This window comes from Carettochelys insculpta, chromosome 2, assembly GCF_033958435.1.
Source record: "Carettochelys insculpta isolate YL-2023 chromosome 2, ASM3395843v1, whole genome shotgun sequence".
Classification (NCBI taxonomy): Eukaryota; Metazoa; Chordata; order Testudines; family Carettochelyidae; genus Carettochelys; species Carettochelys insculpta.
In genome coordinates, this window is record NC_134138.1 from 226,636,346 (window position 1) to 226,662,223 (window position 25,878).

The window sequence follows — 25,878 nt, forward strand, 5'->3', positions numbered from 1 at the left end:
TTATTTACCATGCTTATAAACTGAATGCAAACAGGTTATATTTGCCGCACAATTACAAGAGCAACAGTTACAGCTTCTATATTACAAAAATAGTTGTCACCTATTAGCATCTCTATACATATCTTTAGCAATACACTTTTTTTTGTACAAAGAACATTAATAGTGGTTAAATTGGTGGAAAATGACTCATTAAAACAAACTAAAGGACTATATCAGTGGCTTAGTTAGTATGTAATGTGAAAACTCTAACGCCCAACAGACAACTATACCAAAACTGTAGGGCTTGTTTCCCCATCAACCACCAGAACCAAATGTCAGAATACTTATGGTGCACTACGAACACCTAGAGCTGTAACTCAGCATTTTAATCCAGTCTGGGGAGTACTTTCTGGTTTTTGACAGATCCCACACAATGAGACTTCTCTACTCTCCACATTTCTCACAAATTAAGAGCTATTCCTGATAGATATTGATGGGTCCTTGATAATCTTAAGTATATCCATTACCAAGGCAGGCCCACAGAAGAATAGAATTCTTCTGGCAGCAGAACAAACAACATTTCTTTATCCTGTCGTCATGACCAATTAAATACATTATGGTATAAGCGTCTCCCAAATGAAACAGTATATGCTACTTTTGAAATATATTTTGTTGTTACAGTTACAAGGAGCAACTCAATTTAAGACTGTTAGATTGATTTTTAAGTCAAATACTATTAACCACTAGATTTCTGTTCACACTAAGTTTGTGATTTTAACATGACAAATGAAAGGTCTACTAGTTAATTATTATCCTAACACATTTCTAATTAAGAAAAGTTACAGAAGGTAGTTTTTCCCTTCTAGAAAAGGAATCTGAAAATATTACCAAATGTGTTATTTTGTAGTACTTTTATTTAATAATGACAAGTGCCAAACAAGGGCCCGATCCTGCACACCTTACTAATGTAATTAACTCTTGTACATGAACTTGTTGCATAGACACTAACAGGAATACATAGATAACAAACAGGTTACAGGGTCAGGTGCCAGGTTATTAGCAGGCACAACTTACAAAATAATTTTTGGTTATAGGCTTGTTACACACATTTAAGAGTAATAGAATTTCATGTTATATTTTTCAGCTTTTAATAATGGCAACTAAAAACATTTTGCTTACAGCTCAACTCGCCACTTCCAACACCTAAATTGTTTCACCCTTTCTCAGGCTCTATTTCAGTTAATCAGATGGCAGGATCAAATACACGATGAAAAGGTAAAGCATCACTCCTACAAGAGTCTGCTCTACTCACTGTACATTAAAAACAATGTTTCAATTACATTTAGCAGATTACTCAGAGAATTTTTAAGGACAGTTTATATCAAAGGCAGCGTATATGTTAAAATAAAGTTGCCAAATGTAATAGAAATGTTAATATTAAGGTCATGCATGCAATAAACTTGGCAAATGTAACAGAACTGTTAACACTAAGGTCATGCATGCATCAGAAGTGCATTAAAACTGTCAAGGTAATCTGCATAGCAAACTGTTACAAGAACACTAACCTCTACACTACAATTCTAAAAAGAAATTATGCTATCTTCTATCAGAGCCTCAAGATGAAGAAAAGTTAAAAATAAAGTGGAATATCCAGAAAGCATTTTTCTTCTACAATTCATAAACCAATCATGGACTGTCTTTTTCAGAACAAAAAAGCTGCCTCTTGAACTCATCTACTGAGCATTTAGTGGGTAGATCTCCAGGGTTTGTAGGACACTAATTTTAAACACATGCAATTTTTCCTAGGTAGAAACAGATCAAAATGCCTAGTATCTTGTTGATTTAACATAACATGCAGTTTAACACAGAATAAATTAAGCTTTTAGTTTTTTAAACCAATGATTATATTCGATAATTATGTTTTAAACACACACTTTCTGTTTACTGTCGTAACAACACATTTATTACTATTATTTTTTTAACATAGTGCCTGGAAACCTGGTATTTGACCAAGACTCCTCTGTGCTTGGTGCTGTACAGACAGAATAAAAGAGGCAATCGCCACCCACAGAGGTTACAGCACCCCAGTCATATTTCAAAGTTTTCATTTTAGAGTGCAACAGATTTGCTACAGAATAAAAACTATGAAAATTCAAGTGAAACTATACTGAAGATTTTTTTTAATTACAGTGCAACTTTAGAAAATGGCTTATAGTATAAGGCTATAAATAAGTTACAAGAAAATTACATAAATATTTTGGGAGAGTGGGGAGTCCAAGTTGTATTTAAGCAATTCATCTTCATCAGCTCGAGAATTAGAACTAATTTCTAAGTTTCTTCAAGAGAAACCAAACAGCTGGGATTAAAATACACACAATTTCCCCTGAAAAAGTTACATGAATGTATTAATATAAAGGAGACATAAGGATAATAGGTCATTCCAGTTAAGAGTAATTGTATGGGTCAGCTTTAGCCAAATACATGTGGTATCAACTGTTACAGTACACATTTATATTAGCTTCCCCTTCCACCTCATGTCATAGTTACAGAGTCAATTCCAAGTTAACACATGCTGATAGATGCAAATTAAGCACCTTAGTTTACGGTATATATCCTCTCCTCAGAGGTGACTGTAGACAAATCAATCAGCAATTTACTAACCAATTATAAGAGGATATGATTCACTATAGACCCAATTACTAGCTTTTGGAGAATCTATGAAAAGAGGAAGGTTTTCCTAACCTATTTTTCTTGCACTATTTCAGCACTGATTCTGCATAAGAACTCACTCATTAGACCATGCCATACACTCAGATCACTTTTCAGAATCAAGCCGTTAGCTGTTTAATATTAAACTCTGTATTGTCTTCTTGAACCAAGTTTCTTAGCTGGACTTGCCTTAGGAGAGTAACTAGCTTTCACACAAATGTATACCTACATTTTACTCAGAGATCACTGTCTCAAAATAGCCAATACTCAGTCTTATGCAGCAGTAAAATTAACAGATTTTCAATCTATTTCTGCGCCCAGTTTTGCTCATGGAATAGTTTGGCACTGTACCACTAACTTTAAATCTAGCTCGGACAGATTATGAACAATAGCCACCATGATTAATGGAGGTCTTGCAATGACAGAGAGCTCTAGTAAAGGCAACTCTTTCAAAACACTACTCTCTACTGCTGGCACAAGAATCTGGCCAGAGCCTCTCTATATGCCAGTCTAAGAAATCATCCCTTTTAAGCTGTTGGCAGCTCCATACAAATAATGGTACAAGCTTCAAACATGGCCATACACACTGTCACCATTCCCTGAATGCTTTGCTACTGCTAGCCATAGTAAAAGACTGAGCATTTGCAACAATGTGTATATAAGTTCCCCATGTTCTATTAAGTGCAGTATACTTTTGTGAGCCCAATTATTCAGTACCTTTCAAGTGTATCACCCCATTACTCAAAATATTTTTAAGAAGCCAAAAGGTAACTTGATTCTCTAGTACCAGAATTGTCTTCTCGTTCTATTAGTGTAAACTGAGAAGCACTATTTATAAATTTGTGATGACTCGAGAGTCTAATACCACCAACGGATATAGGCACACCTTTATATCAACACAGAACTTTTAGCAGAACCGCTGCTTATATTAGAGTAACTTTTTTTTTTAATTGTGAAGTTGAATTTTATACCACAAAAATGTGACAATAAAATAATTTCTCAGACTATTTCTTAATTGAAAAGTTACCTTTAGGATAGAACACTACTTCCAATTAACTGGATTCTTATTTCTAATACCCTATGTTGGAAAGATATGGGAACATTAAAGCTGCAGTACCTTATTTATAAATATTGTTCAGTTCAGTTTACGAATGGAACCACTCTTTAGCACAATATGCATTAGCCTCTAATTATACAATTTAGAACTAAATGTGGATTCTTTTAACTAAAACTGAAGTTATTTTATTTCAAATAAAAAATAAAGTGTTTTAAAGACATAAAACATAATCTCCAAAAATCAAAGAAATGTTAAGATTAAATCTAAATTAAATTAGATTCGGAAATGCATATGCCCACAGTACCATGGACAATTATACTGTGCATTCCGGGGCACTGAAAACATTTAATTAGGATTAGTTTGTTTTGTTGTCAGAAAGCAGCCATATTTGTGTTCTTGTAGTGTAGTGTTTGCATACATTTGCACATTAAAAAATAGAGTTGCTCTCCAATGACACCATCTGAGGTGTGAGGGCTCACGAGCAATTGAGTAAAGTCCATACAGACAAGTTGTTTAGGTACACATCCTTTATATTTCAAAGCAATTATGATTAGTTATATTTTCAGTTTACAACTAGCTCACCAAAAGACAATCTAGACTTACTACGTACACTGTGTGCAAAAGATTTGTGTAGTCTCAAAAGTGATACGCTTGCACTCCAAACTACAAAATAAATGAATAACTATGCATTTTTCATTACGCAATAGAGACGGTAGCATGTTTCATTATCTCAGTGATGAACTGCAAAGCAATCATTAATTTTTGTTGTATGCATGATTAATTAAAAAAAAAAAAGAATAATGAACACTTTCCTTAATTTCCCAACCCAGAGTAGGGACAAGGAGGAGGTAGAAACAAAAACACCCCAAAAGAACAGTAGCCAACCTGACATGAGATCCAAAATTCCACATTCAAGGAAAACCAAAAAAAACCTCAAGTCTTTAAGAGTTTTGTTTGTGCTTGAGATGTTAAAAATGAAGACGTTAACCTGTAACAGAGCATAACTAAAAGAGAATGCCAATGCAAAGGAAATGGCATTGCTATAAGTTTACTGTCAAGGATTGTAAGTTACCACATACATAGACATAGCCAGACACTCTAAAGGAAATTGGTGACTTGGATAGAAGCCTTGACCTTTAGTAATATACATTACAGTTAAGTACCTTACTTTTAGACTACATATTTATTCCTCTCTCAGCAATGTTCCTTAGTGACACTGTTTCATCTATACAACTAAATATATGCACAGTTATTTTAAAACTCTTGCAGCCACATTGTACTTTAGGGGATAATTCAAGTTCTCCGCCTGAAAATTTAAGATGCTTTTTTCCCAGAAGGAGAAATACACTGTTCAACAAATGTGGCTATATACATTTTGCACGGTTCCTCCCCATCAGACTGTATTATAAGAGAACAGACCTTCAGGGTTACTAAGCTTTAAACACACACACCCCTTTAAATAGTAGCAAACCTGATCAACAGTTCTACTAAGGTGAAATCTGGCAGCAACAACTACCATATTTTAAATTCTGCATCATCCATTCTGCCACTTTTACTGTGGAGGTTGAAGTACGTTTAGATATTCTGACTGGCCCAATTGATAAGTCGTGTTTCCACCACAGTCTACATACTGGTATCTTTCCTGGGATATTTGTTCGGAGTGGCCAAAGTAGGAGGTCGTCACTGTGACTCTGAAATACAGACAGAGAGAAAAGACGTTTGGTTTGTAAAGACTACAGAAAAGGAATTGGTGAGATCACTAGTATTTTTAGCCAGATACACATTTCCTTAAAGAAAAAGAAAACATTTGATATAAATTAAACAATTTTCATTTCACACTAGTAGCTAGCTAATTTTTAATTAAAAGTTAATATTGTACTACTTACACAGGGGCTACATCTACACTGTCCTTCCCTTTTGGAAGGGGCATGTAAATGCAGCAGATCACACATGCTAATGAGGTGCTTATATGAAAATTCATTCAGTGCCTTACTTGCATAATGGCAGCCACTCACCACGTACAAAGTGCTGCTTTCGAAATGCAAACTAGCCATGTCGACGGGGCTCCTTTGAAAGGAAACCCCACTTTTAAAAGCGCCCTTCTTCCTAATTTTTTTCAGGAAGTAGGGTACTTTTGAAAGTGGGGCTTCCTTTTGAAGGATCCCTGCCTACACAGCTAGTTTGTATTTCAAAAGCAGCACTTCTGATGTGACAATGAGGCACTAAATATTCATATCTGCACCTCATTAGCATTTTCGGTCTGCTGCATTTATATGCCCCTTCTGAAAGGGAGGGGCAGTGTAGACATAGCCAGAGTTACTACTATATGTGACTATCCTATGCTAGGTGAAGCCAATGGAACTGTATTCATCTACTCCAGACCTAATCTATAAAATACACTCCTAGAATATCCTGTTGAGTTTTGTGTGTTAAAAATTGTCATGGACTGAATTGAATGTTATAAAGATGAAATCTAAAAGTCCAAACTTTGTTCTATTTTTTTTAAATCACCTGTGTGCAAAGGCAATATTTACATCATATTACACATACAAATATTCAACACCTCTAGTCTTCAGTCCCACACAACAAATTGGCAGTGAGCCTGCAACAGAGACAACGTATGCAGGCAGAGAAGAAGAAAGCCGTTTTTACCATATCATCAACTAAAATATTTGTCTATTTTATATCGAATATAGTCACCCCGCACATGTTTAAGAACATCGCATCTTAAAAAAAAATTAAATACACTACATGGATTTAGTAGTTATTTTTATGCACAAATGCAAGTGATCCATACTTACTGCATCATGACTACTATGTTATGAACTTTAATAGATGACAAGGTACAGTAATCACTGAAACAACAAAACCAGAATTAGACTAAAATACATAACAAATGCATTTTAATTGACAAGATATGTATGTCCTTTGTGGGCTTTAAAGAAGCATTAAGTATGAGGAGCAGCTATTAATGTCAATTAACTATAAAATGTTTTAATTAAAAGCTGCTGCAAATAGAGCATCTTACACACACGCGTGCGCACACACACACCCCTTTTTAAGTTTAAATGCAAAAAGTCATTGTATATAAATGCAGCATTTTTTTTTCTATCAACTGCTTCTTTTTAAAGTTGGGAAAGGGGAAATCTGTATTTTAACAACAAATATTTAGTCACCAGACTGTACTTCATGCAGGTGATAATAGGTCTTTGTAACCAATAGTCAAAATGAAATCTCAAGGTATCAGCAGAAAAAGAACAGCAAAAGAAGCCTCAACACATAAGGCTACATTCATACGACAGCTTAAATCGATGTAAGATAGTCAATTACCTGAATTTATTAAATACAAAAAACTCATTTGAAAGATGCTAATAGACAGAAGATTTGTCATATTATGATAAAAAAAGGCAGAATTAACTTTTACCAAATTACAAAATTCAACTGAAAATTCAACTCAAATACAATTTGGAAGATATAAATGCTTCTAAATTACCCGTCCCCTCAATTGTAGCCACTTTGATTATCACTGTACATTCATGGTAATATCCACAGTCCAAAGAGGATAAATATCTTATGTTTTGCATATTAAACCAACTCCTACCCCAACAGGTTTTCTTGGAGTAGGTTACTGTAAATCAGTCCATTACAAGAATTCTTGCACCTGTCTCTGAAATATTTGGTACTGGCTAACGCTAGAGCCAGGAAACTGAAGCAGATGAACCAGTGATCTGATCTAGTACAGTAATGCCCATATTCCCACATATCTTTCACAAAAAGCCACTATTTAATTTATTATTGTATATTCAGTACTTCCTATTCCACATATAACACACCAGTGTGGTTAATGTTAGTTTTTTGCAGGCATCACTATTTTGCAACACTAGTACAATGCTGTATACACAAACTTTTTAAAAACCAAACACTTACAACATGTAGCTCATATCATCTTGTATGACTGTGGGCACCATATAATCAATCTGACAAAAAAAGAAAAAACACACCCACAACAATAAAAGTCAATGTTATGATAAAAAACCAAGATCATATACAGATCATTTAAAAAAAATTTACATTTACCTGTTTCATGTCCAGTGGACCAATGTTGGTAATATTGTTTAGCCGTGCTTTCCCAATAACCGTTTTTGAAAACTGAACTTGGGCTGTAATGTTTGCCACTTCAACAGAATAATAATTGTTGTTTGTTATATTTAGGGTGTTCTGGTGGGGGGGGGAAAAAAAAAAGAGTACTTTAGAATTGCCCCATCATGAGATTTTTGAAAATAACCATTTTGAAAACTGTGATTAGAAGACTCCAAAGCTTCTCATATCAAAGTGGAATAGTTGTATAAATATCTTTTGCTTTATCTATCTAGCTCCACATACTTTTTGAAACATAGTGTGGCTCCATATGTGGTCACTACAGCTGCTTATAGCCATCAGGAGCTTTTCCTGCAGCCACAGCCTCCTGAGCTTTGACTAGCAGGGAGGGGCAAGAAGAGGGGAACAACAAAATAGCAGCCCCTCCCTATTACTCCTGGATGCACCACCTTATTGGTTGCTGGCAAAGCCAGTTGGGGTTGGTTCCTGCTACAGCCATCCCCTTTTAAGACACACTGGGGGCACAATGCTGGAGGAGCAGGCAGTTGATGAGTTCCCCACCTTTCTGTGGAGATGGGACTCAGGCTTTGGGCTTTTGTCCTGGTGTGGCAGGACATCAAGCTCTCGCCACCACACTTCAGGCTCCAGGCCTGGGCTCTGGACTGTGTGGCAGCAGGCCTTACGTGCTAGTTGCATGGATTTTGGAATCTAGCCACAAGGCTTCAGGTTCCAGCTGTTAAGCTGGTCACTCACCCACCTCATTGCAACTAACACTTGTTACCGCCCCTGACTCCCATCCAGGGATAAATTTTCCCCCAGGCTCGACAGGGCTGAGTGTGCTGTTAAGTGACATGTTCGGTTGGTTAATACTGCTTTTCACAACAGACTTATTAGCTAGCAAATAAATAAGTTACAATAGATTTGGACATGTATGTATGCATGTGTATGTGTGTGTGTATTTTATTTTTATATATATATATATATATATATATATATATATATATATATATATATAATATGCGCATAGTTTTTCACAGAACCAATCAAAATTTTAGGAAAAAATATGAAAGCAACTGCATACAAAAACTGGTGGCCACAGTGAGGCCACAAAAAATCTGTCCTGAGTACCAATATGTTACCACATGTTTTAAAACACTAGGCAGCATATGGTGGAGGCAAAGACAGTGTTCTTTTCACAAATGTTAGCTAATACTTTTACTAAGTGTCATTTTTTTTCCTAAGCTAAACAAGGTCTTAGATGGCAAAAATATGAGGGTTGTAGGATTATACCCAAATTCCTTCCCTGAAATATTTGTCAGCTTATTTATTTATACAGGCAGTAAGATGAAATCCACTCCCATTCAATACAACAAACAACTGGGTATTCATCAAAGATTCAAACTTCACGAAGGCGAAAGAGAAAGAAAAGCAGAATCTAATTCACCTGTTCACAGAGAAGATGGACCTATGTTGCATATACAAGTTGAACCTCTAATCTGGAACTCTCACCCAGCAACATCTGTAGTCCATCATTATTAGCCGGATGACCATTCATCATGGTTGTGGGCAAGTTTCCCGTGGTCCCATAAAGTTTGTTTACAGTCACCAATTCTGGCTCTCAGCATTCAGTAATGTTATATAGTTGTAATTTACCCTTAAATACAAGAAGTCCTGTGGTACCTTATAGACTACCAGATATTTTGGGGCACAAGCTTTCACGGGCAAAGATGTTTCTGATGAAGTGGGTCTTTGCCCACGAAAGCTTATGCCCCAAAATATCTGTTAGTCTGTACGGTGCCACAGGAATTCTTGTTGATTTTGAAGATGCAAACTAACTCGGCTACCTCTCTGATATTTGTCACCCTTAAATGTCTTTTAGGAGCCCAGCAAGCAGTGGAAGTGTTGGTAACGCAGCTAGACAATAATGACCACCTGGCAAATTCTGGCAAATTCACTCATCCAGCACCAGTCAGGTCCTGTGGGTGCTGGATTAGAGAGGTTCAACCTGTACTGCACAGAAAACTTTTAGCTATTATAATCCACAGAGTGGCCCCTTTCTCAAACCTTCTTCCAGGATACTGACACCTCTGAACTAAACTGTTTGGGTCCATTCATCCTATTTTATCCAGTTCAAAATGCTACTATTGAAAACTCTCAATCCTCACACATTTTAGAAGACCACATTTTAAGAGGTATCCACCTCAACAACCACGATCACTTTGTGTACTATATTTTGTGGAGCAGAGGGACAGACTTATGAAAGGCATATTTTTCTTTAAAGTAAATTCAAAATCCTGGGCATACCCTCCTAAAGCAGATAATCAAAAATCCACGTTTCTACATCTAAGTCATGACGCAAGACCTCTACTGTTCCCCAAAGATCCAAAACCGATGGAAGTCTGCCAGTAAACACCCAAGGTAGCAGCCCATGATTATACAAACTGGAGAGAGAATCTGACCACCCAATCAGTGCTCACTGTCTTCATAATCTGCCTAAAACGCAGATAAACACAGACAGAATGCTTATAAATAAATGACAGACATTATATGCCTGGTAAATTTCTACATGGTAAAGCATTATTAACTGGACCCAGTGATGACTGGGTTTTAAGTGAAACCTATTTACACAGATATACTGCTCACTTTATCACGACATTCACAGATGTCTTACCATAATATTTAGATATATTATGCGCCTACTTGTTTCATAACTGACATATACTGACTTGACTCCAATGTATTCAACATTGATGGAACGAGGAAATAAGAAGAATACAGCCAGCCCGGAAAGGAGTAAACACACAATTACAGAAGCAGTCACGTAAAGCTTTCTGAAAAAAACAAAACACAAAAAATATTAATCTAGTGATCTCAAAGCAATTGGTTATAAAATTCAAATCACTCTTTTCCTATATTTTCCTCATATGTATACAAGCACTCCTCTGCAAAATCAAGACGTTTAATCCACTTTGTTTCAAAATTTCACTTTGACACTTTAAATTCCATTTTAACTGAGAACAAATAAACGGTGTATTATATTTAAGAAAAATCTTGGCGTATAGGTTTATCTTTATTTCAGATATGTCACTAATCAATGCAATTAGTGACAAACTACAACACAAATGGATGCACTGGTGTAAAACGTTTAACCAAATTTTGGAGACAAATATGTTTTAGAAAAAGACTCCATCATCCAAAAATGGTATCTTGTCATAATTCAGGATTATAAAATGACGGCTACTGGAAGAGTAAGGTCACGTGTCTGTTACAATGACTTAGACACCTCTACAGTGGCCAGTGCAGCAGGCTCCAGGCAGGCAGCCCCTCGGCCAGCCTCATCAGCTGCAGTTAGAGCAGTCTCGGCCACCGCAGCCTCAACTTTCCCCAACAGCAGCTTTGGTGTAAGAGAAGGCTCAGGGCTGTGGTGGAGCGTGCAGCAGAGGGCTCCTGAGAAGTGACAAGCACGCTCCAGCAGCTTCCAGAGAGAGGGGTCAGGTGGGGTCTGTATGTTGCTCCTGCCTGCAGACATTGCCCCCACAACTTCCACTGTCTGCCTGTCCAAGTCAACAGAAACTATGGAGCCAGTGCTTGTGGCACGGGGAGCACACAGAGCCTGCCACCCTTCACTCTCTACTGAAGCAGCAGAGACATATTGCTGCTTCCAGGGAGCTGTGCAGAGCCATTAAGGGAACCTGCCAGTTCCGCCAACCTGTCCCTTGCTCCTGAGCACCTGAAGCCCACCCAGCCCAAGTTTTAGTTAGGCTACATAGGACAAGTCATGGGACAGGTCACAAACTGCAAATTTCTATTTACTGCCCATGATTTGTATTAAAAATACACGGGACTAAAATCTAGCAATCAACATAGCAAATAAGAAAAGCTGTGGCTTCAGTAAAACACGTTAGGTGTTGGAAAGCAGAACATGCAGCAGGTTTAGCAAACAAATGATAAACCTAAAATATATTCTAAAATCTACGTACTCAAACATTTTAAGGTATTTGTTAACAAATGCTATTATTGCTAACATTATGCTATTGCCAACTTAAGTATTGTATAATTTTTAAGGTCTGCCAGACACTAAAGTAAAGGTCTACCATAGAAAAATCCAAAATTTTGATCACCATCAGAAAATACATCATAAATCTCTGAAGTTGAACCAGTTTAATATATACAGAGAGGGAGGCGTGCTAGTCTATACACTGTCAAAACAGAAAGCAGTCAAGTAGCACTTTAAAGACTAGCAGCTAGTTTATGTCAGTAATCAATGCAATTAGTGACAAACTACAACACAAATGGATGCAAATCCGCCGCTGAAGAAGCTACCACGTGAGAGCGCTGATCTCTGGGTGAGTGAGCGTGTACGTGCTTTAACTGCTGGCAATTGAACTGCCATTTTGTTTCCAGGTAGAGGGAGTTTCAGTTTCAGTTGAGACTGCCTGCCTGACCTTTTGCTTCCTTGATCAGCCTTCCCCTGTGTGACTCATAGGGGGAGGGCCTGAGAGAGGCTAGCAGGCTTTAAAAGCCAGAAGCAGGAGCGACCACGGAGCGTAGTGGACAGGGAGCTGCTGACAGGGGAGTTTAAGAGGGAGTTTGGCAGAAGGGAGGCCTACGATGGTCAGGAAGACCCGCAACACCTGTGCCACCACTACTGCTGTCTCCTCCACCTGTGCCTGTAGCCAGACAGACTGCCTGACCGTGGATGCCTCTACCCAGATCCTGGTGTGGCTTTGCAGGGACTGTAGCTTGCAATTCCCACTCACTGATATCCAGGCTGAGGGGGACCATCCAGTGTGAAAGGTGCCTGCTGGTGGAATCTCTCAGGCGACAGGTGGAGGAGCTACAGAAGGAGGTGTCCATGTTGAGGAGTATCTGAATCCATGAGCAGTTCCTAGATAGTATTCATCTGGAGTCTGCTGAGGTGACTGTCCCAGTGTACAGGAAGGCTGATAAACCACTGGTGGAGAAAGAGGTAGACCAGGGTGGGCACTGGCAGCTGGTTACTTCTGGCAGCAGGCAGTGTTCCACCCCTGTACAGAACCCTCCCACTGTGGTACTGGAAAACCGTTATGCTGTACTTGCTACAGGAGATGAGTCGCGTCCTCGTACCCCCGAGACTGAGAAGTCTCCTGCCACCATTGCAAGAAGGAAACGCAGAGTAGTGGTGGTCGGAGACTCTCTTTTGAGTGGGACAGAGGCACCCATCTGTCACCCTGACATTTCGTCTCGGGAGCTATGCTGCCTGCCTGGGGCCCGTATCCGAGATGTTACGGAGGCATTGTCGAGGATTGTCCGGCCCTCAGACTACTATCCCATGCTTCTCATCCATGTGGGTACTAATAATACTGTGAGGTGTAATGCTGAGCAGGTCAAGAGTGACTACAGGGCTCTGGGGGCACGGGTGAAGGGGTTTGGGGCGCAGGTGGTATTCTCTTCAATCCTTCCTGTTGCGGGTAGGGGCCCGGGCAGAGACAGGTGCATCCTAGAGGTGAATGCCTGGCTGCGTGGATGGCATCGCCGGGAAGGCTTTGGTTTCTTCGACCACGGGATGCTATTTCAGGAAGGACTGCTAGGCAGAGATGGCGTTCACCTTTCGAGGAGGGGAAAGACCATATTCGGACACAGACTTGCTAACCTGGTGAGGAGGGCTTTAAACTAGGTTTGCCGGGGACAGGGGAGCAAAGCCCGCAGGTAAGTGGAGAACATGGAAACCTGGGAGATGGGTCGGAAGTAGGAGGGAGCATGCGCAACAATGTCAGAGTAAAAAGAGGGCCAGGAAAAAACTGGGGGGAAGATCAAATCAATATCTAAGATGCCTATATACCAATGCAAGAAGTATGGGTAATAAGCAGGAAGAACTGGAAGTGCTAATAAATAAATACAACTATGATATCATTGTCATCACAGAAACTTGGTGGGATAATACACATGATTGGAATGTTGGTATTGAAGGCTACAGCCTGGTTAGGAAAGACAGACAGGGAAAAAAGGGGGGAGGTGTTGCCTTATATATAAAAAATGTACACACTTGGACTGAGGTGGAGATGGACATAGGAGATGGACGTGTTGAGAGTCTGTGGGTTAGTTTAAGAGGGGTAAAAAACAAGGGTGATGTCCTGTTAGGAGTCTACTACAGGCCACCTAACCAGGTGGAAGAGGTGGATGATGCTTTTTTTAAACAACTAACAAAATCATCCAGAGCTCAGGATCTGGTGGTGATGGGGGACTTTAACTATCCAGATATATGCTGGGACACTAATACAGCAGGGCACAGACTATCCAATAAGTTCTTAGACTGCATTGGAGACAATTTTTTATTCCAAAAAGTTGAAAAAGCTACCAGGAGAGAAACTGTTCTGGATTTGATTTTAACAAATAAGGAGGACTTGGTCGAGAATTTGAATGTGGGAGGCTGCTTGGGTGAAAGTGATCATGAAATCATAGAATTCACAATTCTGAGGACTGGTAGGAGGGAAAATAGCAAAATAGAGATGATGGATTTCAGGAAGGCAGATTTTGGTAAACTCAGAGAGCTGGTAGGTAAGATCCCATGGGAGGAAAAACTGAGGGGAAAAACAACTGAGGAGAGTTGGCAGTTTTTCAAAGAGACATTATTAAGGGCCTAAAAACAAGCTATTCCCCTATGTAGGAAAGATAGTAAATATGGGCAAAGACCGCCTTGGCTTAACAAGGAGATCCTGCAGGATCTCAAACTAAAAAAGGAATCTTATAAAAAAATGGAAACTAGGACAAATTACAAAGAATGAACATAGGCAAACAACACAGGAATGCAGGAGTAAAATTAGAAAGGCTAAGGCACAAAATGAGCTCCAACTAGCTACAGGCATAAAGGGTAACAAGAAGGCCTTTTACAAATATATTAAAAACAAGAGGAAGACCAAGGACATGGTAGGGCCATTGCTCAGTGAGGAGGGAGGAACAGTAATGGGGAAATTGGAAATGGCAGAGGTGCTTAATGATTTTTGTTTCGGCCTTCACAGAGAAGTCTGAAGGAATGCCTGACATAGTGAATGCTGGTAGAAAAGGGGTAGAGAGTTAGTTATTGAAATAAAAAAAGAACAAGTTAAAAACCATTTGGAAAAATTAGATGTCTGCAAGTCACCAGGGCCTGATGAAATGCATCCTACAATCCTCAAGGAGCTGATAGAAGAGGTAGCTGAGCCGTTAGCTCTCATTTTTGGAAAGTCATGGGAGACAGGAGAGATTCCAGAAGACTGGAAGATGGCAAATATAGTGCCCATCTACAAAAAGGGGAATAAGAACAACCCAGGAAATTACAGGCCAGTCAGCTTAACTTCTGTGCCAGGAAAGGTAATGGAGCAGGTAGTTAAGGAAGTCGTCTGCAAGCACTTGGAAGGTAGTAAAGTGATAGGGAACAGCCAGCATGGTTTTGTAAAAAACAAACACATGTCAAACCAACCTGACAGCTTTTTTTGAAATGATAACGAGACTCATAGATAAGGGAGAAGCAGTGGATGTGGTATACCTAGACTTTAGTAAAGCATTTGATACGGTCTCGCATGATATTCTTATCGACAAACTAGGCAAGTCCAACTTAAATGGGGCTGCAATGAGGTGGGTGCATAACTGGCTGGCTAATCGTACCCAGAGAGTAGTTGTTAATGTGCTCAATCCTGCTGGAAAAGCATAACGAGTGGGGTTCCGCAGGGGTCTGTTTTGGGACCAGTTCTGTTCAATATCTTCATTAATGATTTGGATATTGGCATAGAAAGTACACTTATTAAGTTTGCAGATGATACCAAGCTGGGAGGGGTTGCAACTACCTTGGAGGATAGGGTCAAAATTCAGAATGATCTAGATAAATTGGAGAAATGGTCTGAAGTAAACAGGATGAAGTTGAATAAAGATAAATGTAAGGTGCTGCACTTAGGAAGGAATAATCTGTTTCACACATACAGAATGGGAAAAGACTGTCTAGGAAGGAGTACAGCAGAAAGGGATCTAGGGGTTCTAGTAGATCACAAGTTAAATATGAGTCAACAGTGTGATGCTGTTGCAAAAAAAGCAAACATGATTCTGGGATGCATTAGCAGGTGTGCTGTGAACAAGACATGAGAAATCATTCTACCACTCTACTCTGCGCTGGTTAGACCTCAGCTGGAATATTGTGTCCAGTTCTGGGCACCCCAATTCAAGAAAGATGTGGAGAAATTAGAGAAGGTCCAGAGAAGAGGAACTAGAATGATAAAAGGTCTGGAGAACATGACTTACGAAGAAAGGCTGAAAGAATTGGGCTTGTTTAGCTTGGAAAAAAGAAGATTGAGGGGGGACATGATAGCGGTTTTCAGATATCTTAAAGGGTGTCATAAGGAGGAGGGAGAAAACTTGTTCTTCTTGGCCTCTGAGGAGAGAACAAGAGGCAATGGACTTAAGCTGCAGCAAGGGAAGTTTAGGTTGGACATTAGGAAAAAGTTCCTAACTGTCAGGGTGGTCAAGTACTGGAGTAAGTTGCCAAGGGAGGTTGTGGAATCTCCCTCGCTGGAGATATTTAAGAACAGATTAGATAGATGTCTATCAGGGATGGTGTAGATAGTGGTCGGTCCTGCCGTCGGGGCAGGGGACTGGACTCGATGGCCTCTCGAGGCCCCTTCCGGTCCTAGTGTTCTATGATTCTATGATTACGTGAGCTTTTGTGGGACAGACCCACTTCTTCAGACCATAGCCATACCAGAACAGACTCAATATTCAAGGCACAGAGAACCAAAAACAGTAATGAACTGCAACGAATTATTAAAGACCCACAACCTATCCTTAATTAGGATGCCACACTCCAGAAGGCCCTGGGTGACATGCCTGTTCTCTCCTACAGACAACCTCCCAACCTTATGAGGATCCTCACAAACAGCCACAGTCTATACCCCAGGAATACCAGTCCTGGAACCTTTCCCTGCAACAAAGCCCGCTGCCAGCTTTGTCCACATATCTTCTCTGGAAATACCATCACTGGACCCAACGAGGTTACTCACAGAATCACGCAGCACTTTCTCATGCTCCTCTAGTAACATCATAACAAAAAGCAGTCAAGTAGCACTTTAAAGACTAGCAAAATAGTGTATTGGGTGACCTTTCATGGGACAGACCCACTTGGTCATCTGAAGAAGTGGGTCTATCCCACGAAAGCTCACCCAATACACTATTTTGCTAGTCTTTAAAGTGCTACTTGACTGCTTGTTGTTTTGATAGTGTATAGACTAGCACAGCTTCCTCTCTGTTACTACTAACATCATATATGCCATCACGTGCCAACAGTGCCCAGATGCTTGGTATATTGGACAGACTTCTAACTCCCTTAGACAAAGGGTTAATGGGCACAAAACAGACACCAAAACACTCCAGATCCACAAACCAGTTAGTCAACATTTTAATGGAATGGGGCATTCTATTAATGACCTAAAGGTATGTGTGTTACTGGAAAAAAACTTTCACACCTTTCTTCAAAGAGAAACAGCCGAGCTGGCTTTTATATTCAAATTCGGCACATTAACACGTGGTTTAAACGGGGATGGGAACTTTCTGAGTCACTATAGGGGCTCCTCTGCATACTTGGCTTAATCCAATTCTTGACCTTCCCCCACAACCCCTCCACTCTCTGCCACCTGCTCACCTTGATCATTTTTTTCTGATTTGTCCTCCATGATTATTGTGTTTGGTTCTCTGTGCCTTAAATATTGAGTCTGTTCTGGTCTGGCTATGGTCTGAAGAAGTGGGTCTGTCCCACAGAAAGCTCACCTAATAAACTATTTTGCTCGTCTTTAAAGTGCTACTTGACTGCTTTTTGTTTTGACAGTTTAATATATGGGCAAATCTAGTAAACTTAATACAGATTACACTGCAATGAAAGAAACTACACCAGAAAAATGAGTTTACTGATCCTTGATACTGCTGACCAAGAAATAACCCAAAGAAATATACATCAATTGATGTATTTCATGACAATGAGCCAAATTCAATGATGATTTAAATGGATTCATGTGTGAGAGTGAAGTTGTGTCTACTTCTGACAGCAATGAATTTGGCCTTTTGTCTATAAGTTATTTTGGCTATTTTTCCCTTCATCTATAAAGGCTAATGGATTTTTAAACAATGCACTATCACAATTTTCTAAAATAATTATCATTCCTCATAACTCCCCAAAATATATTGTACTACAAAACATCTTGCTAGAAAGCAGATACATGTTACCCTTCACATTAGTTGGCAATGTTTTGAGAATTAGGTTTAGTTTTGTTATGAATCATAATTTAGGACTATCGTTTGGAGACAATGAGCCAAATAAAAGACTACTCAGAGACTGTTTCTTCTTTAGAGAAAAACATCTACGTTAAATATGATACAATTTATCAGTAAAAGAAAAAATTCATCTCATCACACATTCATATTCTTACTGTAACTTACGTTCTTCTTGGCCTCAGCCTCTGATCACTGTATGGAATCAGTGCCACAAGCTGGTTTTCCTGCCCTACAAATACACAAATACAATTTTCAGAAAAATCTGTAATTGGGCTTAGTTATCTAAACAAAAGCACTTCAAACAGCCTTTTCCAGAACAGTTTAATGGCACCTAATGTTGGATTTTTATTTTAATAAAATGACACAGTAATTAAAACAACATTTTGAAAAGTGTCCATAGGCATGGAACATCTCTTCACAGACAACATAAAAAATTTTCATTCCCTGTAACAGAACACTTTGTGGATATATTGAGAGACATAAGCGCCTATCTCAGAAGAAAGGTTAAGAAGCAATTCTTTGACATTTGTGGCTCTGGAAGACAATTATTTGTATTGCCTCTACCAGCAAAGTCACCAAATACAACCAGGATCCCATTACATTAGATGCCTGTGTGAACACACAGGCTTGGTCTTTACTAGGAAAATAAGTCAATTTCAGGTACACAATTCTAGCTATGGCAATTGCATAGTTAGGATCAACATATGGGAAACTGACTTACCTGACTGTCCTCAAAAAGGAAGGTTGACAGCAGCATTTCTCCTATCCACCTACCTTACTCCTCACAATAGCAAGGAGTACAGAGGATGACTACCAACCCCAGAGAGATCAATTTTGCGCATCTTTACTAGGTGCACAAAATCAAACTCCAGATGAACAACCCTGACCAGGTTGATCTTCCTGGAACTACAGGCATGTCCACAGTCCCTGTGCCCAAGAATTTCCAATCCAATGCTCTCCTATTCTTAGGAGTCAACAGAATTTTTTAATATAAGCACTTTGGAGCAAAGAACCACAACCGCACACCACAGAAATACTAATCCTGGAACCTTTCCTTGCAACAAAACCCGTTGCCAACTCTATCCACATGTTTACACTAGAGACTCCATCACTGGACCTAACCACGTCAGTCACAATTGGGGATCATATTCCTGCACTTCCACTAATGTGATATATGCCACCATGTGCCAGCAAAGCCCCTCTGCCATGTACATTGAACAAACTGGACAATCTCTTCACCAAAGGAGGAATAGACAAAATCAGACATTAGAAATCTGCATACTCAAACTAGTAAGTGGGCATTTCAATTTGGCAGGACACACTAATGAAGACTTAATGGTACATGTTCTTTAAAAAAAGGGGGGGGTGGATTTTAACACCAGATTACATAGGGAGTCATGTGAATTGGAATTTATTTCAAGTTGATACTATCACCAAAGATATTAATTAGCTTACGTATTACAAGAACAATTTCCCCACCCTTGATATTCGCAGAGACCAGAGGCATCCCACTTTAGATACCTGCAAAGGCTTTTTTCCCCCTCCTCCCTTTCCCTATCTGATTTCTCAGCTTTCTGTTTTCTGAAATTCTCTTTCAGTTATCAGTTGTCATTCTTCAGATCTGAAGAAGTGGGTCTATCTCATGAAAGCTCATCACCTAATAAATTATATTGTTAGTCTTTAAGGTGCTACAGAACTGGTTTTTTGTTTTGTGAAGATACAGACTTATATGGCTCTCTCTCTGAGCACATAAACAGAACTATCACCACACCAGCTGCACTTTTATCAGTACTTTGGGAGAAAAAAATTCCAACATGTAGCTAATTGAAAAGTCAGAAAAAGTGGTGAGAGAAAGATTGCTGATGATTCCACGTGTCTGAAGAAGATATGCAGGATAATCACTGGGGGCCTGAGCTGAAAAGTTATATCTATGCCACAATTATACACTTATAGCTGGCCTGTGCTAATTGACACAGGCTTGTAGGCATCTGGCTGAGGAACTGTTTAACTGCAGTGAAGACGTTTGGGGTTGGGGAGGAGCCTAGGCCCAAGAAACCTGTGAAGTAGGATGGTACATCTTTTGTAGATGACAAATCTGAGGAACTGTCCAATTTTGGGTATCATTAGAGGAGGTTTTGAAGCTAGCTGAGAAACTTAACAGTAACAAGTCAGCAGGGCCAGGTGGTAGTCACCCAAGAGTTCTGAAAGAACTCACATACGAAATTGCAGAATTATTATTTGTGGTTTGTAACCTATCCTTTAAATCAGCTTCTGTACCCAATGACAGGAAGACAGCTAATGTAACGCTAATATTTAAAAAGGGCCCTAGAGGTCATCTGGTCAATTACAGACCAGTATGTTTAACATCCATACCAAGCAAATTAGTTGAAACCACGGTAAAGTATAACATTAACAGAAATGATTTGTTGGGCAAAAGTCAGCTTGGTTTCTCCAAAGTGAAACTGTGTCTTTGTAACCTACTGGAGTTCTCTGAAGGGTCAACAAACATGTGGACAAGGGGGATCCAGTACAGTGTACTTAGATTTCCAGAAAGTCTTGGACAAGGTCCCTCACCAAAGGCTCTTATGTAAATTAAGTTGCCATGAGATACGAGGGAAGATCTTTTCATGGATTGAGAACTGCTTAAAAGACAGGAAACAAAGGGAAGGAATAAACAGAAAATTTTCAGAATGGAGAGGGGTAACTAGTAGCATTCCCTAATGGTCAAGCCTAGGGCCAATCTTATGATCTAGAGGAAGGGGTAAACTGTGAGGTGGTAAAGTCTGCATATAATACTACACTGCTCAAGATAGTTAAGACCCAAGCAGACTGTGAAGATCTTCCAAAAGATCTCACAAAAATACAAATGAAATTTAATGTGGATAAATGTAAAGTAATGTGCATTGGAAAAATGACCCTAATTATACATACAATATGATGGGAGCTAATTTAGCTACAAATAATCAAGAGAGAGATCTTGGAGCCATCATGGATAGTTCTCTGAAAATATCAATGCAGTGTGCAGTGGCAGTCAGAAAAGCAAACAGGATGTTAGGAATCATTAAAAAAGGGACAGAGAGTAAGACGGAGAACAACTTTTTGCCCTTACATAAAACCATAGTATGCCCACATCTTGAATACTGCATACAGATGTGGTCCCCTCATCTCAAAAAAGATATACTGGCATTAGAAAAGGTTCAGAAGAGGGTAAAAAAAATGATTGGGGTTTGGAATGGGTCCCAGATGAACAGAGATTAAAGAGACTAGGACTTTTCAGTTTAGAAGAGGAAAGGCGGGGCTATGATGGAGGGATATAAAATAATGAGTGGTGCAGAGAAAGCGAAAAATTATTTACTTGTTCCCATAATATAAGAACTAGGGGACACCAAACAAAATAAATGGGCAGTAGGTTTAAAACAAATAAAAGGAAGCTGTTCTTCCCACAGCACACAATCAACCTGTGAAACTCCTTACCAGACGAGGCTGCGAAGCCTAGGACTATAACAGGGTTTAAAAAAAGAGCTAGATAAATTCATGATCGTTATGTGTTCGATTCACTCCCTGTGGGACACCTGGCATTGGCCACTGTTAGCAGACAGGATACTGAACTGGATAGACCTTTGCTCTGACCCAGTATGGCCATTCTTATGCTCGTAAACAAAATGTTATTACAATTTCATTAATTAGACCACTTTTTAATGTTTAGTCAGACATGCATACAAAGTAAGTGATTTAATAAATCACCTAATGTAAAAATTGAATAAGAGTATGTCAAACAATCTTCTATTTTGATTTACTAAGCATTAATTCTAACATTATATATTAGAAACAAACACCTAGGATTACTGTTAGAGGAAGATTAAAATAATTTCTATTTAATTTTTTTTCCCTGTGAAATATTTGATGCCAGAAGCAGGGAATGGGTGATAGGGAGGGATCACCTGATGATTACCTGTTCTGTTATTTCCTCTGGGACGCTGTTGGAAGATAGGATACTGGGGTAGATGGGCCTTTTGTCTGACCCAGAATGGCCATTCTTAAATTCCTAAATTAAAATGCAACAGTACTTTGAGTAAGATTATATTTCGCCAAAATATAATTGGGGTAGGACATCTAAAGCTGTGTCTTCTATAGGAAAAAATATGAGATAACACATAGTAATATGCTAGTGAAGACAACAAAGATACAGTTTTCACACATTAGAAATCAGGATAAATCCTAAATGCAGCATTTAAATCTACAACTTTGGGCATATCCATACTTATGGGAAGATTGAAGTGCTGGTGGTTGATCTTGAAGGGTTTGATTTCTTGAACCTAGTGGGGCTATGCTAAATCAAACGATCAGGGCACCGCTGTCAACCCCAGTACACCTCACAGTCATGAAGAGTAAGGAAAGTTGATGGAAGAATTTCTCCCATCAACCTCCCGTTGCGAAGATGTAGCCAGACAGAGTCTCCCCCCTACAAGCCAGCTTGCTCGTTGCCCACCCCGTCTGAGGAGCACACAGGGCACGGAAACGGCTGCTGACAGCACAGTCTTTGATGCCCTCATTGAGGCCCAGATATGCTAGCTTATCGTGACCCTGAGAAGCACAAAGTACAGCTAGAAGGCTAACAGGCCAGACTGTCAACATGAGAGGATGGGGGGGGGGGACCCTCAAGAAATCACCCCAGCTGGCATTGATCAATATGATGCACACACACAATCACCCAGAAGGGGACGTGCCCCGCCCGCACAAAAGAATGTCCTGTACTCCTAAATTGTTTATCTCTTGTCTTACAAGTGCAAACTAAGTAGAAATGCCCTTGTAACAAACTGGAGTCACAAAGACAGACCAGTATGATCTGGCACCATAGATAAGAAAGAGAATACATAACCCAAAAGGGGTATAAAAGATGGGTCCAGCAGAACTCTAACTTGGAGTGCATTCCACCAACTTCCTGCTGGTCGGGTCAGGTGGTTGCCTCCCGAGGTCCACAACTGGGGACGCCCAACCTCGTGTTCGTCTTTCCGCGGAATTGAGTGACCGATCCGGCTTGGCTACACTGGTATCGAGAGACGCAGAGAGGGTAAGATACACCCATGCTAGGTCTCTGACTTTTTTTGTGCACAGCTAAAGAATTAGAGCTCTGTAACTAGACGTCATTGTGCCAAGATATCATTGTGTTAGATGATAACTGATATCTTTGTATTGGATTGTAACGTAACTTGTTAACACCTGTACTTTGCTAGCATATAAGAAGTAAACAATAGCCTTTTGTAACCGCACGCTTATAACTGTAGCTTAATAAACTTGTAACTAGTAAAGATCCAAGCCTAACCATTTTGTTAACCCTTTTGTCACTGCAACACAGCCAGCACAACAAAAAGAACTTTAACCGTTTGGTTACTACAGCCTGGCCGTGGGTGAGTGTGCTAGGAGCTGCCTGCTCTAACAGTAAAAAACTGGGTTGTTTAGGACCCAGGGGAGTACCTCACCACACATTACCTGGCCACCGGCTAACAGAAGATGACAGCAAAAATCGACTTAATATACATTGATTCCAGCTATGCAATTCTCATAGCTGGAGCTGCACATCTCAAATCCATTTTTTCCCCTAGTGTAGACCCAGCCTCAGTCTTCACTAGGATGGTACTTCCCGTTACCAAATACAGTAGAATTTTAGTATTGTCAAAGAAGTCTACTATTGACGAGATGGACTTTGCTTTGACGTAGGCATCTAATCATTTGGCCAGGCTCACCATAATCAATTTTAGGACTGAAGCTGAATTTTCAAAATGTCAAATACACAACAGTAAAGGACACAGCTTAAAACTAATCTCTGATAGCTCTACATAATAATTAGCACTTTACAAGTGTTCACATTTTCAAAGCGGTATACAACAAGGTACTTGAAGGTGTCTGATTTTTAAAAACAAAACAGAAAAAAAACCAAAACAGAATGCTGAATTTCAACAGCAGTTTCAATATTGGACTTTGCCCAAATTCTCACAGAGTCTACAAGCGAGCAAGAAATTCTCCAAAGAAAATCAGTTGGAAAGGATAATGCCACCATATGACGGAGTTCTATTAACTATTTCACCCTCCTGATGACATCTGAGGACCTTTGCAGGAATACTGTCAGGAGTTCCAACATACAGAGACCAAAGCACCGTCTTTTAAGACGCGCAATGTTGCAATGGGCATCCAACTATGCCGTCACAGGAGAAAATCATTCCATGTCTGGAATCATAGCCAACCTATTTTACAAGTTTTTTCCCAAGCAACAACTGATATTTACTATTCAATGCATACAAAATGCATGTCTTTCAAGAAAAGCCTCTTCTCCAAGTATACACAATACAAAAAAGCATGACAGCCTGCAGAGAACTCAATCCCTCAATTATAATACAATGTGTGTGCAGAATTACTGATCCTTCTGTCTAAAAAGGAGCAACAACCTTCTTAAATAAAATATTGCTTTTTAAAGAGAATTTAAGGTATAGATTGTCAAAGCAAGAATTACAATGATTTTCTGTACCCTAGCTCCTTACCACAGTTAAAAGACCTACCTTTGCCTAAATGTCTCCATCTCTAAAATGGGAATTACATGCTAATTATCAGCTGAAGTACTTCAACTTTTGACAAAAGGTTGTTACATAAATCTGCAAAGTTAGAAATTTAAAATGGTTGGAACCAATATGCAGGAACACCATATGAATCATCAGAACTGCTATCTCACAAGACTAGTATGACCATTTCTGTTAAACAGAAATTCCTGCTGAAAGCATTTAATGGGCCAGGAAAGAGGGGAGCAAGGGGGAAGTGGGGAAACAAAAAAAACAGCCCACCACCAAAAGATCTATACTTGATGGACAGTTAAAATTCTGGAGTTGACTTACATGTCTTAAAAATAAAAGTTAAAGAGAACATTACTAAAATAATATTCTCAAGTGCACAGGTTCTGATTATCAGTGTATATTCCAGTGAGATATACAAAATGTCTGTCTATACAACTCTGCCTACTCATTTCAAACATAGTAAAGGAATAAAATACTCAGATACAAGGAGAGTTAAGAGCACACACACAAGCAAATCAAAGTTATGTCTTCCACTGATTTTCTCAGATACATATACTGAAAAGGTAATTTCTAAAATGTTGACTCAACCTGACTGTTTTCTTGGTGGTGCACAAATAAGAAGAAGAAAAAATTTCAGCTGCAGAGTTGCAGCTATTGGATGCAAAGTATTAGCTTAATATACAAGGAAACATGCTTATTTTTATCTGTGACACCTACCACGTGGAATTCTCCCTGTTCCCTGGCAAGTGGGACAAGTGACACTGTCTCTTCCTGTAAATTCCACATATGGGAACTGTGACACATCCCCACTTCTTCCATCTTCATTATGGGATTCAGAGTGAACTAATCCATTCCTCATGTTGTCAGATGCTGTACCTCCATCATAGCCGTCTTCCTTACACGCATGTAGAGGCAGTCGAGAAAAGGATTTCCCCATGTCTGATGGCAGAGAAGGTTAAAAGTAAGTTTTAGGAAAGATACACAAAATGGTTTTTTGTCTTAAGAAAAATCTAAGAGGCACTATTAATTCTGCAGTACTTAGGAATGAAAAGAACACAGTTCATTAGGGATACATAATAAAATGAACTCAGAATAAAACAAGATGTAATCTGAAGTTAAACAGCTGACAATTAATAGGGTTCATTTTGAAGCTCTGTAACACAGAAGTCAAATACATAACTTGCTGGCTCCATCCAGGCCTAC

At 39.3% G+C, this 25,878-nt stretch overlaps 1 protein-coding gene across 3 annotated transcripts in view; it reads right to left on the minus strand.

Moving 5' to 3' along the window:
* Nucleotides 1-889: 889 nt before the first annotated feature.
* Nucleotides 890-25,878, minus strand: part of TMEM106B (transmembrane protein 106B) — a 32,202-nt gene continuing 7,213 nt past the window's right edge. For all 3 annotated transcript variants that reach the window (XM_074984674.1, XM_074984675.1, XM_074984676.1), the window contains exons 2-8: nt 25,393-25,614; nt 18,278-18,341; nt 10,515-10,674; nt 7,823-7,963; nt 7,673-7,722; nt 6,547-6,600; nt 890-5,436 (exon numbers count right to left, since the gene is read on the minus strand). In XM_074984674.1, coding sequence (XP_074840775.1) covers nt 5,298-5,436; nt 6,547-6,600; nt 7,673-7,722; nt 7,823-7,963; nt 10,515-10,674; nt 18,278-18,341; nt 25,393-25,612 — 828 coding nt within the window. In that variant the 5' untranslated portion in view covers nt 25,613-25,614 and the 3' untranslated portion in view covers nt 890-5,297. The remainder of the gene's footprint in view (nt 5,437-6,546; nt 6,601-7,672; nt 7,723-7,822; nt 7,964-10,514; nt 10,675-18,277; nt 18,342-25,392; nt 25,615-25,878) is intronic.